The sequence below is a fragment of the Chiloscyllium plagiosum genome, unplaced genomic scaffold (genome assembly GCF_037043375.1).
Source record: "Chiloscyllium plagiosum isolate Xiang-an unplaced genomic scaffold, Cpla_swu_hap1 HiC_scaffold_37, whole genome shotgun sequence".
NCBI classification, from domain to species: domain Eukaryota; kingdom Metazoa; phylum Chordata; class Chondrichthyes; order Orectolobiformes; family Hemiscylliidae; genus Chiloscyllium; species Chiloscyllium plagiosum.
Window position 1 is genome coordinate 21479314 of NW_028270175.1, and position 12844 is coordinate 21492157.

The following is a 12844-nucleotide window of genomic DNA, read 5'->3' on the forward strand; positions in this document are numbered from 1 at the left end:
TAGGCTGGGGTATAGAGGTTTATAAAACATGAAGGGAATGGATAGGTGAATAATCAAAGTCTTTTTCCTGAGGTGGGAGAGTCCACAACTAGAGGGCATAGGTTTATGGTGAGAGGGGCAAGATTTGTGTATGGAATGAGCTGCCAGAGGAAGTGGTGGAGGCTGATACCTTTTAAATGTTGTAATTGTATCTGGATGGATATATGAACAGGAAGAGTTTAGAGGGATATGGGACTAGATTAGGTTGGGATAGTTGGCCAGCATGGACAAGTTGGACCGAAGGGTATGTTTCCATGCTATACATCTCTATGACTTCAAAGTTTGTGAGAAGATTTGTAGCTTGGGTGCTCGTTGTTGTGGTTCTGTTCGCCGAGCTGGGAATTTGTGTTGCAGACGTTTCATCCCCTGTCTAGGTGACGTCCTCAGTGCTTGGGAGCCTCCTGTGAAGCGCTTCTGTGTTGTTTCCTCCGGCTTGTCTCTGCCGCTTCCGGTTGTCAGTTCCAGCTGTCCACTGCAGCGGCCGGTATATTAGGTCCAGGTCGATGTGTTTGTTGATAGAATCTGTGGATGAGTGCCATGCCTCTAGGAATTCCCTGGCTGTTCTCTGTTTGGCTTGTCCTATAATAGTAGTATTGTCCCAGTCAAACTCATGTTGCTTGTCATCTGTGTGTGTGGCTACTAAGGATAGCTGGTCATGTCGTTTCGTGGCTAGTTGGTGTTCATGGATACGGATCGTTAGCTGTCTTCCTGTTTGTGTCTGCAACACAAATTCCCAGCTCGGCGAACAGAACCACAACATCTCTATGACTCTATGACTCTGCTTGAGAGGAGCAGGTGACTTCAGATTTATAGCTCCCAATGCTGTCCACTCTTGGGTGTTCACCTCACCTTAGTGTAGAATCCTTCATGGAGATTGATTCTATTATTAGTCAACAATTTCATTAGCATTTTACCAAGGAATCACAAGAAGGGTAGAAGACAGTTAGGTGGACCTTGATATTTGGTCATCTACAGTTCCTCATTCCCATGTCATTGTAATTACACCATTATTGTGGGTGGAAACAACTATGCTAAACTTAACTAAAGGCAATTACAAAGGGATGAGGGTAGAGTTGGAGTAGACTGAAAAAATATTATCAAAGAAGATGGTTGAGAAGCAATGGCAGACATTTAAGACGTGGTCATGACTCACAGCAAAGATATATCCCAGTGAGGAAGCAGGCTTCTAGGAAGGGGATATACCACCCATGGTTAACCAGGGAAGTTAAGATATTATCAAATTGACATGTGACAAAGATTACATATCATGTGGCAAACCAGAGGATTGGGAATGTTTTAAAATCTAACAAAAGATAACCAAAAGAAAAATAAAGAGTAAGAAACTATGAGGGCAAACTATAAAAACAGACTGTAAGAGCTTCTTTCGATATATAAATGGGAAGAGAGAGGCCAAAGTGAACATAGGTCCCTTTTAGAAAACAAAGTTGGGAAATAATAATGAGGAACCAGGAAGTGGTGGAGAAATTGAAAAAAATAATTTGCATCAGTCTTCAAGGTAGAGGGCACTAGTAGCATTCCAAAAAAAAACTAATCAAGAGGCCAAACATGAGGAAGCAGTAAACACAATAACTATAAGTAGAGTAAACGTATCAGGGAAATTCATAGACTGACAATTTGCATTCTCAGATTTCAAAAAAAGTTGATACAAAGATGGTGGATGCACTGGTAGTAATATTTCAAGAATCCTTAGATTTTAGAAAAGTCCCAGACGATTGGAAAACTGCCAATGCTATACACTTATAAAGAGAGGGGGACACTTAGGGCCAGTTAGCTTAATGTTTGCCATTAGGAAAATGCTAGAGGCCATATAAAGGGTGTAATAGTGGAACATTTAGAAATATCTAATATAGTCAAGCAGAGTCAACATGGTTTCATGAAGGGGTAACCATGCCTCGCAGATTTATTACAGTTCTTTTAAGGAGGTAGCAAGTCGTAGAGATAAAGCAGAAAAAGTAGGTGTAACGTATTTGAATTTTGGAAAGGTATTCAATAAGGTACATAAGACTCCTTAATAAGATGGGGGATTTCAACATGCAGGTAGACTGGGAGAATCTAGATGATACTGGACCCCAAGAAATGGAGTTTGTGCAGTGCCTCCGAGATGGATTCTCAGAGCAGCTTGTACTGGAGCTTACCAGGGAGAAGGCAGTTCTGGGTCTGGTGTTGTGTAATGAGCCAGATTTGATCAGGGACCTCAAAGTAAAGGAGCCATTAGGAGGGAGTGACCATAATATGATAAGTTTTAATCTGCAATTTGAGAGGGAGAAGGAAGAATCAGAAGTGTAAGTATTGCAGTTGAACAAAGGGAATTATGGAGCTCTGAGGGAGGAGCTGGCCAAAGTTCAATGGTTCAATACCCTAGCAGGGATGGCAGTGGAGCAATAATGGCAGGTATTTCTGGATATAATGCAGAAGGTGCAGGATCAGTTCATTCCAAAGAGGAAGAAAGATCCTAAAGGGAGGCAGGGGCAGCCATTGCTGACGAGGGAAGTTAAGGACTGTATAAAGATAAAAGAGAAGAAATATATCATAGCAAAGATGAGCAGGAAGCCGGAGGATTGGGAAACTTTTAAAGAGCAACAGAGGATAACGAAACAGGCAATATGCGGAGAAAAATATGAGGTACGAAGGCAAACTGGCCAAAAACATAAAGGAGGATGGTAAAAGCTTTTTTAGGTATGTGAGAAGAAAAAAAAAATGGTTAGGACTAAAATTGGGCCCTTGAAGATGGAACCGGGTGAATTTATTACGGGGAACAAGGAAATGGCAGAAGAGTTGAATAGGTACTTTAGATCTGTCTTCACTGGGGAAGACACAAGCAATCTCCCAGATGTAATAGTGGCTGAAGGACCTAGGATAATGGATGAACTGAAGGGAATTTATATTAGACAGGAAATGGTGTTGGATAGACTGTTAGGTATGAAGGCTGATAAGGCCCCGGGACCTGATGGTCTGCATCCCAGGGTACTGAAGGAGGTGGCTCTAGAAATCCTGGACACATTGGTAATCATTTTCCAATGTTCTGTAGATTCAGGATCAGTTCCTGCGGATTGGAGGGTGGCTAATGTTGTCCCACTTTTCAAGAAAGGAGAGACAGAGAAAACAGGGAATTATACACCGGTTAGCCTGACGTCAGTGGTGGGAACGATGCTGGAGTCAATTATAAAAGATGAAATTAAGACTCATTTGGTCAGCAGTAACAGGATAGATCAGAGTCAGCATGGATTTATGAAGGGGAAATTGTGCTTTACTAATCTTCTGGAATTTTTTTGAAGATGTAACTATGAAGATGGACAAGGGAGAGCCAGTGCAGCCTGGACTTTCAGAAAGTCTTTGATAAAGTCCCACATAAGAGATTAGTGAGCAAAACTAGGGCACATGGCATTGGGGACAAAATACTGACTTGGATTGAAAATTGGCTGGCTGACAGGAAGCAAAGAGTAGTGATAAACAAGTCCCTTTCGGAATAGCAGGCAGTGACCAGTGGGGTACCACAAGGTTCGGTGATATAGATGAAAGTATTAAAAGTAATATTAGCAAATTTGCTGATGACACAAAGCTGGGTGGCAGGGTGTGTTGTGAGGAGGATGTTATGAGAATACAGGGTGACTTGAACAGGCTAGGTGAGTAGACAGTTGCATGGCAGATGCAGTTTAATGTGGATAACTGTGTGGTTATCCACTTTGGTGGAAGAACAGGAAGACAGATTACTATCTAAATGGAGTCAAGTTAGGTAAAGGGGAAGTACAATGAGATCTAGGTGTTCTTGTACATCAGTCAATGAAAGCAAGCATGCAGGTACAGCAGGCAATGAAGAAAGCTAATGGCATGCTGGCCTTCATAACAAGAGGAATTGAGTATAGGAACAAAGAGTCCTTCTTCAGCTGTACAGGGCCCTGGAGAGACCGCAGCTGGAGAACTGTGTGCAGTTTTGGTCTCCAAATTTGAGGAAGGACATTCTGGCTATTGAGGGAGTGTAGCGTTGGTTCACAAGATCAATTCCCGGAATGGCGAGACTATCATATGTTGAAAGATTGGAGTGACTGGGCTTGGAAACACTTGAGTTTAGAAAGATGAGAGGGGATCTGATTGAGACGTATAAGATTATTAAAGGATTGGACACGCTGGAGGCAGGAAGCATGTTTCCGCTGATGGGTGAGTCCAGAACCAGAGGACACAGTTTAAAAATAAGGGGTAGGCCATTTAGAATAGAGTTGAGGAGAAACTTCTTCACCCAGAGAGTGGTGGGTGTATGGAATGCTCTGCCCCAAAAGGCAATGGAGGCCAAGTCTCTGGATACTTTCAAGAAAGAGATGGATAGAGCTCTTAAAGATAGTGGAATGAAGGGTTATGGGGATAAGGCAGGAACAGGATACTGATTGTGGATGATCAGCCATGACCATAATGAATGGTGGTGCTGGCTCGAAGGGCCGAATGACCTACCACTGCACCTATTATCTATTGTCTATAAGATAAGAGTCCATGGTGTTGGGGTAATATATTGGTGTGGAGAGAGGATTGGCTTTTTAATAAAAGAGAGGAGGCACGGTGGCTCAGTGGTTAGCACTGCTGCCTCAGAGCGCCAGGGTCCTGGGTTCAGTTCCAGCCTCAGGCAATTGTCTGCGTGGAATTTGCACATTGTCCCCGTGTCTGCGTGGGTTTCCTCCAAGTACTCCAGTTTCCTCCCACAGCCTAAAGATGTGTAGGTTAGGTGGATTGGCTATGCTAAATTGACCATAGTGTCCAGATGTGCAGCTCGGTGTATTAGCCGTGGGAAATGCAGGGATAGGGTAGTGGGGTGACTAACACACACAGGGTTTAGGGTCCCTCCTACTCTGGAGATACTGGTTCACCATTGAGTCTCATTGTTGTATATGACGATAAATCTTCCTGCTACATTTTGATTTGTTTTTGAATCTAGGCTATGATTGGCTGAGAAATGGACTCCAACAAGTTTGTGTTAAATATTTTTGCAGGAGTGTATCAGCTGATTCACCTGGAGACTGATACTTGTGAACCCTAATGTGTGTCTTTTTGCATGCGTAGGTCTGAATGTGCCTGTGCATGCTTTGTCTGTCTGCTCTTGTACTGTACATGGCTTGGAACTTGGAAGTGAAAACCTTACAGTCACAGTATCTAGGTGGACTTGATGGGCTGAATGGCCTCTTCTACACTGTAGGGATTCTATGACAAAGCTGGATAAAGGAAGTATTTTCAGGATGACCTGTAACTAGTGGAGTCCCACAGAGATCAGTGTTGGGTGTGCAATTATTTAAAATATCTGTTAATGATTCAAATGAGGAAGGTGCATGTACTATCGCCAAGTTTCAAGTACCCGTAAAAATCAATGGGATGAGTGGTGAGGAAGATAACAATCTGCAGAGGGATATGGACAGGTTGAGTGCTCAAAAACTTGGCAGATGGAATGTAATGTTGGAAAATGCGAGGTTATGCACTTTGGCAGGAAGTATAAAGGAGATGAATATTATTCAATGGGGTAAGCCTGCAGCCCAGAGAGATTGGGGGTCTTCATCCACAAATGACAAAAAAAACTAGTATCCAGTTTCAGTGGGTAACAGGGAAGGCAAATTAAATATTGGCCTTCATTTCAAAGGGAATGACGTATAAAAGTGTGGAACTCTTGCTAAAACTGTACACCTGGAATACTGTGAACAGTTTTTGTCCCCTTATCAAAGGAAAGATAAATTGGCATTGCAGGCAGTCCAGAGAAAGGTCACTAGGTAGATTCCAGGTATGGAGGGATTTTCTCATGAGGAGATGTTGAGTACGTTGGACTTAAGAAGAATGAAAGGAGACCTATTGAAACATAGACGATTCCTAGGAGGCTTGACAGGAGAGGTGCAGAGAGGTTGTTTCCCCCTTGTAGGAGAGTCTAGGACCAGAGGGTACCATTCTCAGAATTAGGAATCCACCCTTACAGAAACAAGGAGGAACCACTTCTCTTAAAGAGTAATGAATGTGTGGAATTCTTTACCACAGTGAACTGTTGAGGTTGCGTTGTTAAGTATATTTGAGATTGAGACAGATTTTTACTCAGTTATGGAATGAAGAGTTATGGGGATAGAGGAGGAAGGTGGAGTTAAGCATTGTCAGATCATCCAAGATCTTACTGAGGGATTGAGCTGATTCACTTGGGATGAGTGGCTGACTCTACCCCTAGACCTTCTGGTCTTACTGAAGATATTCAAATATTGTCCAGTCATTCAGAGATCATGCTCTGTGATATAACAAATTATTATGGACCATCTCACCCAGCACAGGCATGATAAGCACAAACAGTGGCAGCTTCATCAGATAGCTCCCACCTTCTCCCTGTGAACTGATTATTGAGACATTGAAGGCACTAACACACATAGGGTTCAGGGTCCCTCCTACTCTGGAGATACTGATTCACCATTGAGTCTCATTGTTGTCTATGATGATAAATCATCCCGCTACATTTTAATTTGTTTTTGAATTTAGGCTATGATTGGCTGAGAATTGGACTCCAAAAGTTTGTGTTAAATATTTGCAGGAGTGTATCAGCTGATCCACCTGGATACTGTGATACTTGTGAACCCTAATGTGTGTCTTTTTGCATGCATAGGTCTGAATGTGCCCGTGCATGCTTTGTCTGTCTGCTTAATGTCTTGTGTGTTGGTGCTTGTCTGCCTTTCTGACTGACTAGCTGTCTGTCTGCTCTTGTACTGTACATGGCTTGGAACTTGGGAGTGAGAACCTTACAGTCACAGTGTCTGGAGTCAGCTGGCCAGGATGGAACTCATTTACACAGATCTTTGAAGTGGAAAAGAGCCAAATGGAAGATTCTGGTTTCCTGTTCATGTGTTGCACTCACTGAGAGCCTGATACCATGGTCTGGATGCTGCAGATTTTAGCACCATGGCCTCAACCTCTCCAGGGCAGCATTACTCAGCAACGTTTCTCTTGTAATCCCTCTCTCCTTTCAGTTTACACAGCTCTTTTCTGATGAAAGCTACATCATTTCCGGGTCACTTCCCTCTACATTCCTTATATTCTTGATTCTTAATGGAGAAATTAAAACTGCAAGAATAAGCAGGAAAATGGGTGGGGCATCATTTGGGAACCTGCTGACTAACCTACCTGTCACTACTCATTATTGTTTCAGTTGGTGAGTAATAAACCACATTCAGAAAACAACAGAAAGTCTGGAAAACACCAATTGAGCAGAAAAATTGTCTCCTTTAGATATTGTACAATGTTTTTAACTGATTTTTCATAGATATGTAAGATTTTTATTTACACAGAAATATAACATCCAGCTAGGTTAGGTGCATTTTGTAAACTATATACAGGAGTCTTTTCCAATTACTGTTTCTGTCTGCGGCCTCCTGCTTTTTCTGTCTTTTTGTGCCTGATTCTGTCTCTTCACTTTCTCTCTTGACTCCGTTTCCCCTCACTTGCTTTTATTTTGCCTCGCCTGGTCTCTAGCTGTCTCTAAGTTGTTTTCACTCTTTTTCTCACACTGTTTCTCACTGTAGTTGGCTTTCTGTCTGTCACTTTTGCTCTGTCACCCAGTCTGTTTCTTGGCCTCCTTCTGTCTCTCCCTCTAACAAACCGAATAGAAAGGGTGTGATTTCGAGTCTGGGAAGTCTCTCATTTTGAATTGATCCTCTCTGATGGATTATCCAAGTGATCAGATTTGGATTCAGTACAACAACTGAAATGATAACCTGTTCCCCTCCCAAGGTAGTTTTTAGATTCTGAGTGCTGCCCCTTTAAATGGAGGGATTGTGAGATATTTTCTTGGAGGGTGTGTGGGAGATACTGACAGCGATCTGTTGCAATGTGTGCAACTCAGCTGCCAAGTGGGAGAGCTCCTATTAAACACAGCGCCTACTGTGCTGCGTCTTAATTAGAGAGCAGCTTGTTTGGCTCACTGCGTACTGGTGGGAGTTCTACAACATTCATCTCAATGGGTTGACAAGCTTTGTAACAATATGCCACAGAATGTTCGAGACAAGACAAATTAACTCGCTTGAATTGCCAAGTGACTCTCCGTCTCGTGAATCACGTGACTCAGTGTCTAGTTCCCTCACACAAACAGAACGAGTCTTTTGACAAACCTCTAATACGTTTGCATACTGATCGATGACTAACCCGTCAATGATTTCTGTCTATCAATGATCCATAGCTCTCAACTATCCATCACTGACACAAGGCTCTCTTCCTGCTCTGGCTATGGAAGACATTATTGCTTGCACTTTCAGTAAACTGTGTCACTGTGCCGTCACTCTCAGTACACTGCATTACTGCTCTGTCACCTATGGGCCCTGCATTACTGCCCTGTCACCTAAGGGCCCTGCATTACTGCCCTGTTAACCTCAGTCCACTGCATTACTGCCCTGTCACCTAAGGGCCCTGCATTACTGCCCTGTTAACCTCAGTCCACTGCATTACTGCTCTGTCACCTACGGGCCCTGCATTACTGCCCTGTTACCCTCAGTACATTGCATTACTGCCCTGTTACCCTCAGTAAACTGCATTACTGCTCTGTCACATACAGGCCCTGCATTACTGCTCTGTCACCTATGGGCCCTGCATTACTGCTCTGTTACCCTCAGTACATTGCATTATTGCCCTGTTACCCTCAGTACACTGCATTACTGCTCTGTCACCTATGGGCCCTGCATTACTGCCCTGTCACCTACAAGCCCTGCATTACTGTCCTGTCACCCTCAGTACACTGCATTACTGCTCTGTCACCTACGGGCCCTGCATTACTGCCCTGTCACCTACGGGCCCTGCATGACTGCCCTGTTACCCTCAGTACACTGCGTTACTGTCCTGTCACGTATGGGCTCTGCATTACTGCCCTTAAACCCTTGATACACTGCATTACTGCCCAGTCACCCTCAGTACACTGCATTACTGCTCTGTCACCGATGGGCCCTGCATTACTGCTCTGTCACCTATGGGCCCTGCATTACTGCCCTGTTACCCTCAGTACATTCCATTACTGCTCTGTTACCCTCAATACACTGCATTACTGCTCTGTCACCTACGGGCCCTGCATTACTGCTCTGTCACCTACAGGCCCTGCATTGCTGCCCAGTCACCCTCAGTACACTGCATTACTGCTCTGTCACCTATGGGCCCTGCATTACTGCTCTGTCACCTATGGGCCCTGCATTACTGCCCTGTTACCCTCAGTACATTCCATTACTGCTCTGTTACCCTCAATACACTGCATTACTGCTCTGTCACCTACGGGCCCTGCATTACTGCTCTGTCACCTACAGGCCCTGCATTGCTGCCCTGTTACCCTCAGTACACTGCATTACTTCCCTGTCACCTATGCGTCCTGCATTACTGCCCTGTTACCCTCAGTACACTGCATTACTGCTCTGTCACCTACAGGCCCTGGATTACTCCCGTTACCCTCAGTACACTGCATTACTGCCCTGTCACCTACAGGTCCTGCATTACTGCCCTGTTACCCTCGGTACACTGCGTTACTGCCCTGTCACCTATGGGCCCTGCATTACTGCCCTGTCACCTACGGGCCCTGCATTACTGCCCTGTTACCCTCAGTACACTGCATTACTGCTCTGTCACCTATGGGCCCTGCATTACTGCCCTGTCACTACAGGCCCTGCATTACTGCCCTGTTACCCTTGGTACACTGTGTTACTGCCCTGTCACCTACGGGCCCTGCATTACTGCCCTGTTACCTTCAGTACACTGCGTTACTGCCCTGTCACCTACAGGCCCTGCATTACTGCCCTGTTACCCTCGGTACACTGCGTTACTGCCCTATCACCTACGGGCCCTGCATTACTGCCCTGTCACCTCCGGGCCCTGCATTATTGCCCTGTTGCCCTCAGTACACTGCGTTACTGCCCTGTCACCTACAGGCCCTGCATTACTGCCTTGTTACCCTCAGTACACTGCGTTACTGCCCTGTCACCAACGGGCCCTGGATTACTGCCCTGTCACCTACAGGCCCTGCATTACTGCCCTGTTACCCTCAGTACACTGCGTTACTGCCCTGTCACCCAGGAGCCCTGCATTACTGCCCTGTTACCCTCAGTACACTGCATTACTGCCCTGTCACCTACGGGCCCTGCATGACTGCCCTGTTACCCTCAGTACACTGCGTTACTGCCCTGTATCGTATGGACTCTGCATTACTGCCCTTAAACCCTTGGTACACTGCATTACTGCCCAGTCACCCTCAGTATACTGCATTACTGACCTGTTACCCTCAGATCACTGCATTACTGCTCCAACTCCCTCAGTTCACTGCATTATTGCCCTGTCATCCTCAGTTCATTGCATTACTGCCCTGTCACCTACAGGCCTTGCATTACAGCCCTGTCATCGTCAGTACACTGCATTACTGCCCTGTTACCCTCAGTGCACTGCATGACAGCTTCAGTATACTGCATTGCTGCCACGTTACCCTCAGACCACTACACTACTGTCCTGTCACCCTTGGTACACTGCCTTATTGTTATAATGTTTTCTGGTGGAACAAACTGAAATTTATTTTTTACAGATGAACGGAGTTTAACTGAAGAGAAGGTTCTGCTCTGTCAGCATGAAGAATGTGTGGACAAGCGGAGGGCTGTCAAGGTAAGGGCTGTTGTTCCTCCTGGTGACTGGCAGGTACATCCCGCTGTACTCACTCTCAGATGAGCATTTTCACCCCTTCTCTGTTCCATTTCCTATTCTTGCTCTTTGTCTCTGTCTTTCACCCATTGGCTACTTGGGTAATAAAGCACTTGCACTTAGTTCAGTGTGACAAGGGATCTGTCCTTCTGTTTAAAAGTGGTTTTGAACTGGGCCTGTGAGCATTTTTATTATCTTGTGATTTTATGGAATTTATCCATAGCATTTTGCAATTATACTCTGGAAATCAGTGAAAATGATAAACCAGAGAATATGGTGATTTGTTTTTTGGGAGAAACAATAAATTGAGATCTTGACTGTTGTTTACTCATTTCCAAGGCAATATTGCAAGAAAGACAGGGAACTCCCCAGTGTCCTAGCCAACATACCTCCCTCAACAAATAGATTAACTAGTTATTGATTTTGTTATTTGCACAGCATTCTGCAGTGGATGTAATGACTACTGTGTTTGTCCAGTAAGAAGAAGAAAGACTGCACTCAGAAGTAATTCACTCAGCCAGCTTTGTGATGCCCCGAGAGCTGAGTTACAGTACCACATCAAGGCATGGTTAAACTTCTGGGGAGTTCTGCTGGAGATTTAGAGCAAACGTCCAGGGGAATCAGTTTAATCTATTTATCTATCTCTTTATGTTCAACCCCTGAGTGTTATTCACTTGGGAGGTGTATCCCTACTCTCTGGCCACTGCCTCGGGGAGAAGATTCAGGGTGAAAGAACCTTCACCCAGAAGGTAAAGAGGCTTCCCACTTTGTGAATATGAAGCATTGTATGGATGGAGTTAAAAACTTCGAAGTTTTTGTCACTATCAACATAACAAATTTGAAGAAAATTAACATACACCCACTCCCTCAATCAAATTTGATACAAAAGCTGGTGCAAACTTTCTACCAATCAGAATTGTGCAAGATATATACCTGGATCGGAGGTGGGCTAATGCCCGGAACATCAATTCTCCTGCTCCTTGGATGCTGCCTGACCTGCTGTGCATTTCCAGCACCACACTCTCTACTTTGATCTCCAGCATCTGCAGTGCTTACTTCCTCTAGGATCAATGAAAGTCAATGATACAGCTATACAACAGGAACATGAACTGCACGTAATGGAGCACCATCTCTTGCACTGGTACTTAATGAAATGCAGCTGTGGCAATTCTGCATGAAAATAGCACGCTTTGTCAAATTCAAAGGAACTAAATTTTTCTCCAAGTGGGACATCAGCCACTAATATTGATTGGTGAATTTTGCAAAGGAACCTCAGGAAATCCGTACTTTCAGAACACCATTTGATGGATATTACTGGAAATAGAATACCTCTTGGCCTATTTGTCACTTAAGATTTGTTTCAGCAGCACATGAACTGAATTACTTAAAATATTCCTGAATGTGTGTGTGGTTGATCACATTGCACTGGTGAGCAAAACTAAAGAACACAGCTGAAATATGACCTCACTGATGGCAGTAGCTCAGTGAAGAGGACCTTGTCTTCAACAGCAGGTTACGGGACCCATCCAGACTCCGACAAATTGAAAGATGTTAGATACATGCCTGCTTCCCAAGACAAAGAAGACCTGCAGAGCTGTCGCTGAATTTTTAACTTCCTAATATCGTACTGACCAAACTCAAACCCCTATATGGGAGGAGGACTGTCAACACCATTTGATTCTTTCAAATAAGCATAGTCAACATGAACCTCTATCCTGCGGTACTCTGACCCAAGGAAGAAGACAAACTTGGACGTCGATGCATCTCACAAAGGTCAAAGAGTATGTATTATGCAAGCTGTCAAACCATTTGAGATTGGATCCAAAAGTATCTCGCAAGTGTAATCCAATATAGAGTGCAAAACACTTCCTCTGCTGTTCCCTGATACCAAAATAGTTACCTGAGATAAACTGAGCAGAATGCAAATATTGTAATAAACTTACATGTAGACAGTATGGACATCAAGATGGGAGATGTCCTTAAGGTGTTTTGGTTAGCCCAAACTTCAGGAAGGAACAGCTAATGATCCTTGACTGAAGGTACTAAGGAATATTTTCATGGAAGGATGGCTTGACATGATAAAAGAGGTGCCAGACACACTCAGATGATTTTAACCAAACAGAGATTAAAC

At 44.2% G+C, this 12844-nt stretch overlaps 1 protein-coding gene across 3 annotated transcripts in view; it reads left to right on the forward strand.

Moving 5' to 3' along the window:
- The window catches only part of LOC122540340 (pleckstrin homology domain-containing family G member 5-like), a 221642-nt gene that overhangs the window by 24145 nt on the left and 184653 nt on the right, over positions 1-12844 (forward strand). For all 3 annotated transcript variants that reach the window (XM_087980446.1, XM_043675906.2, XM_087980447.1), the window contains exon 2: positions 10601-10677. In XM_087980446.1, coding sequence (XP_087836572.1) covers positions 10601-10677 — 77 coding nt within the window. The remainder of the gene's footprint in view (positions 1-10600; positions 10678-12844) is intronic.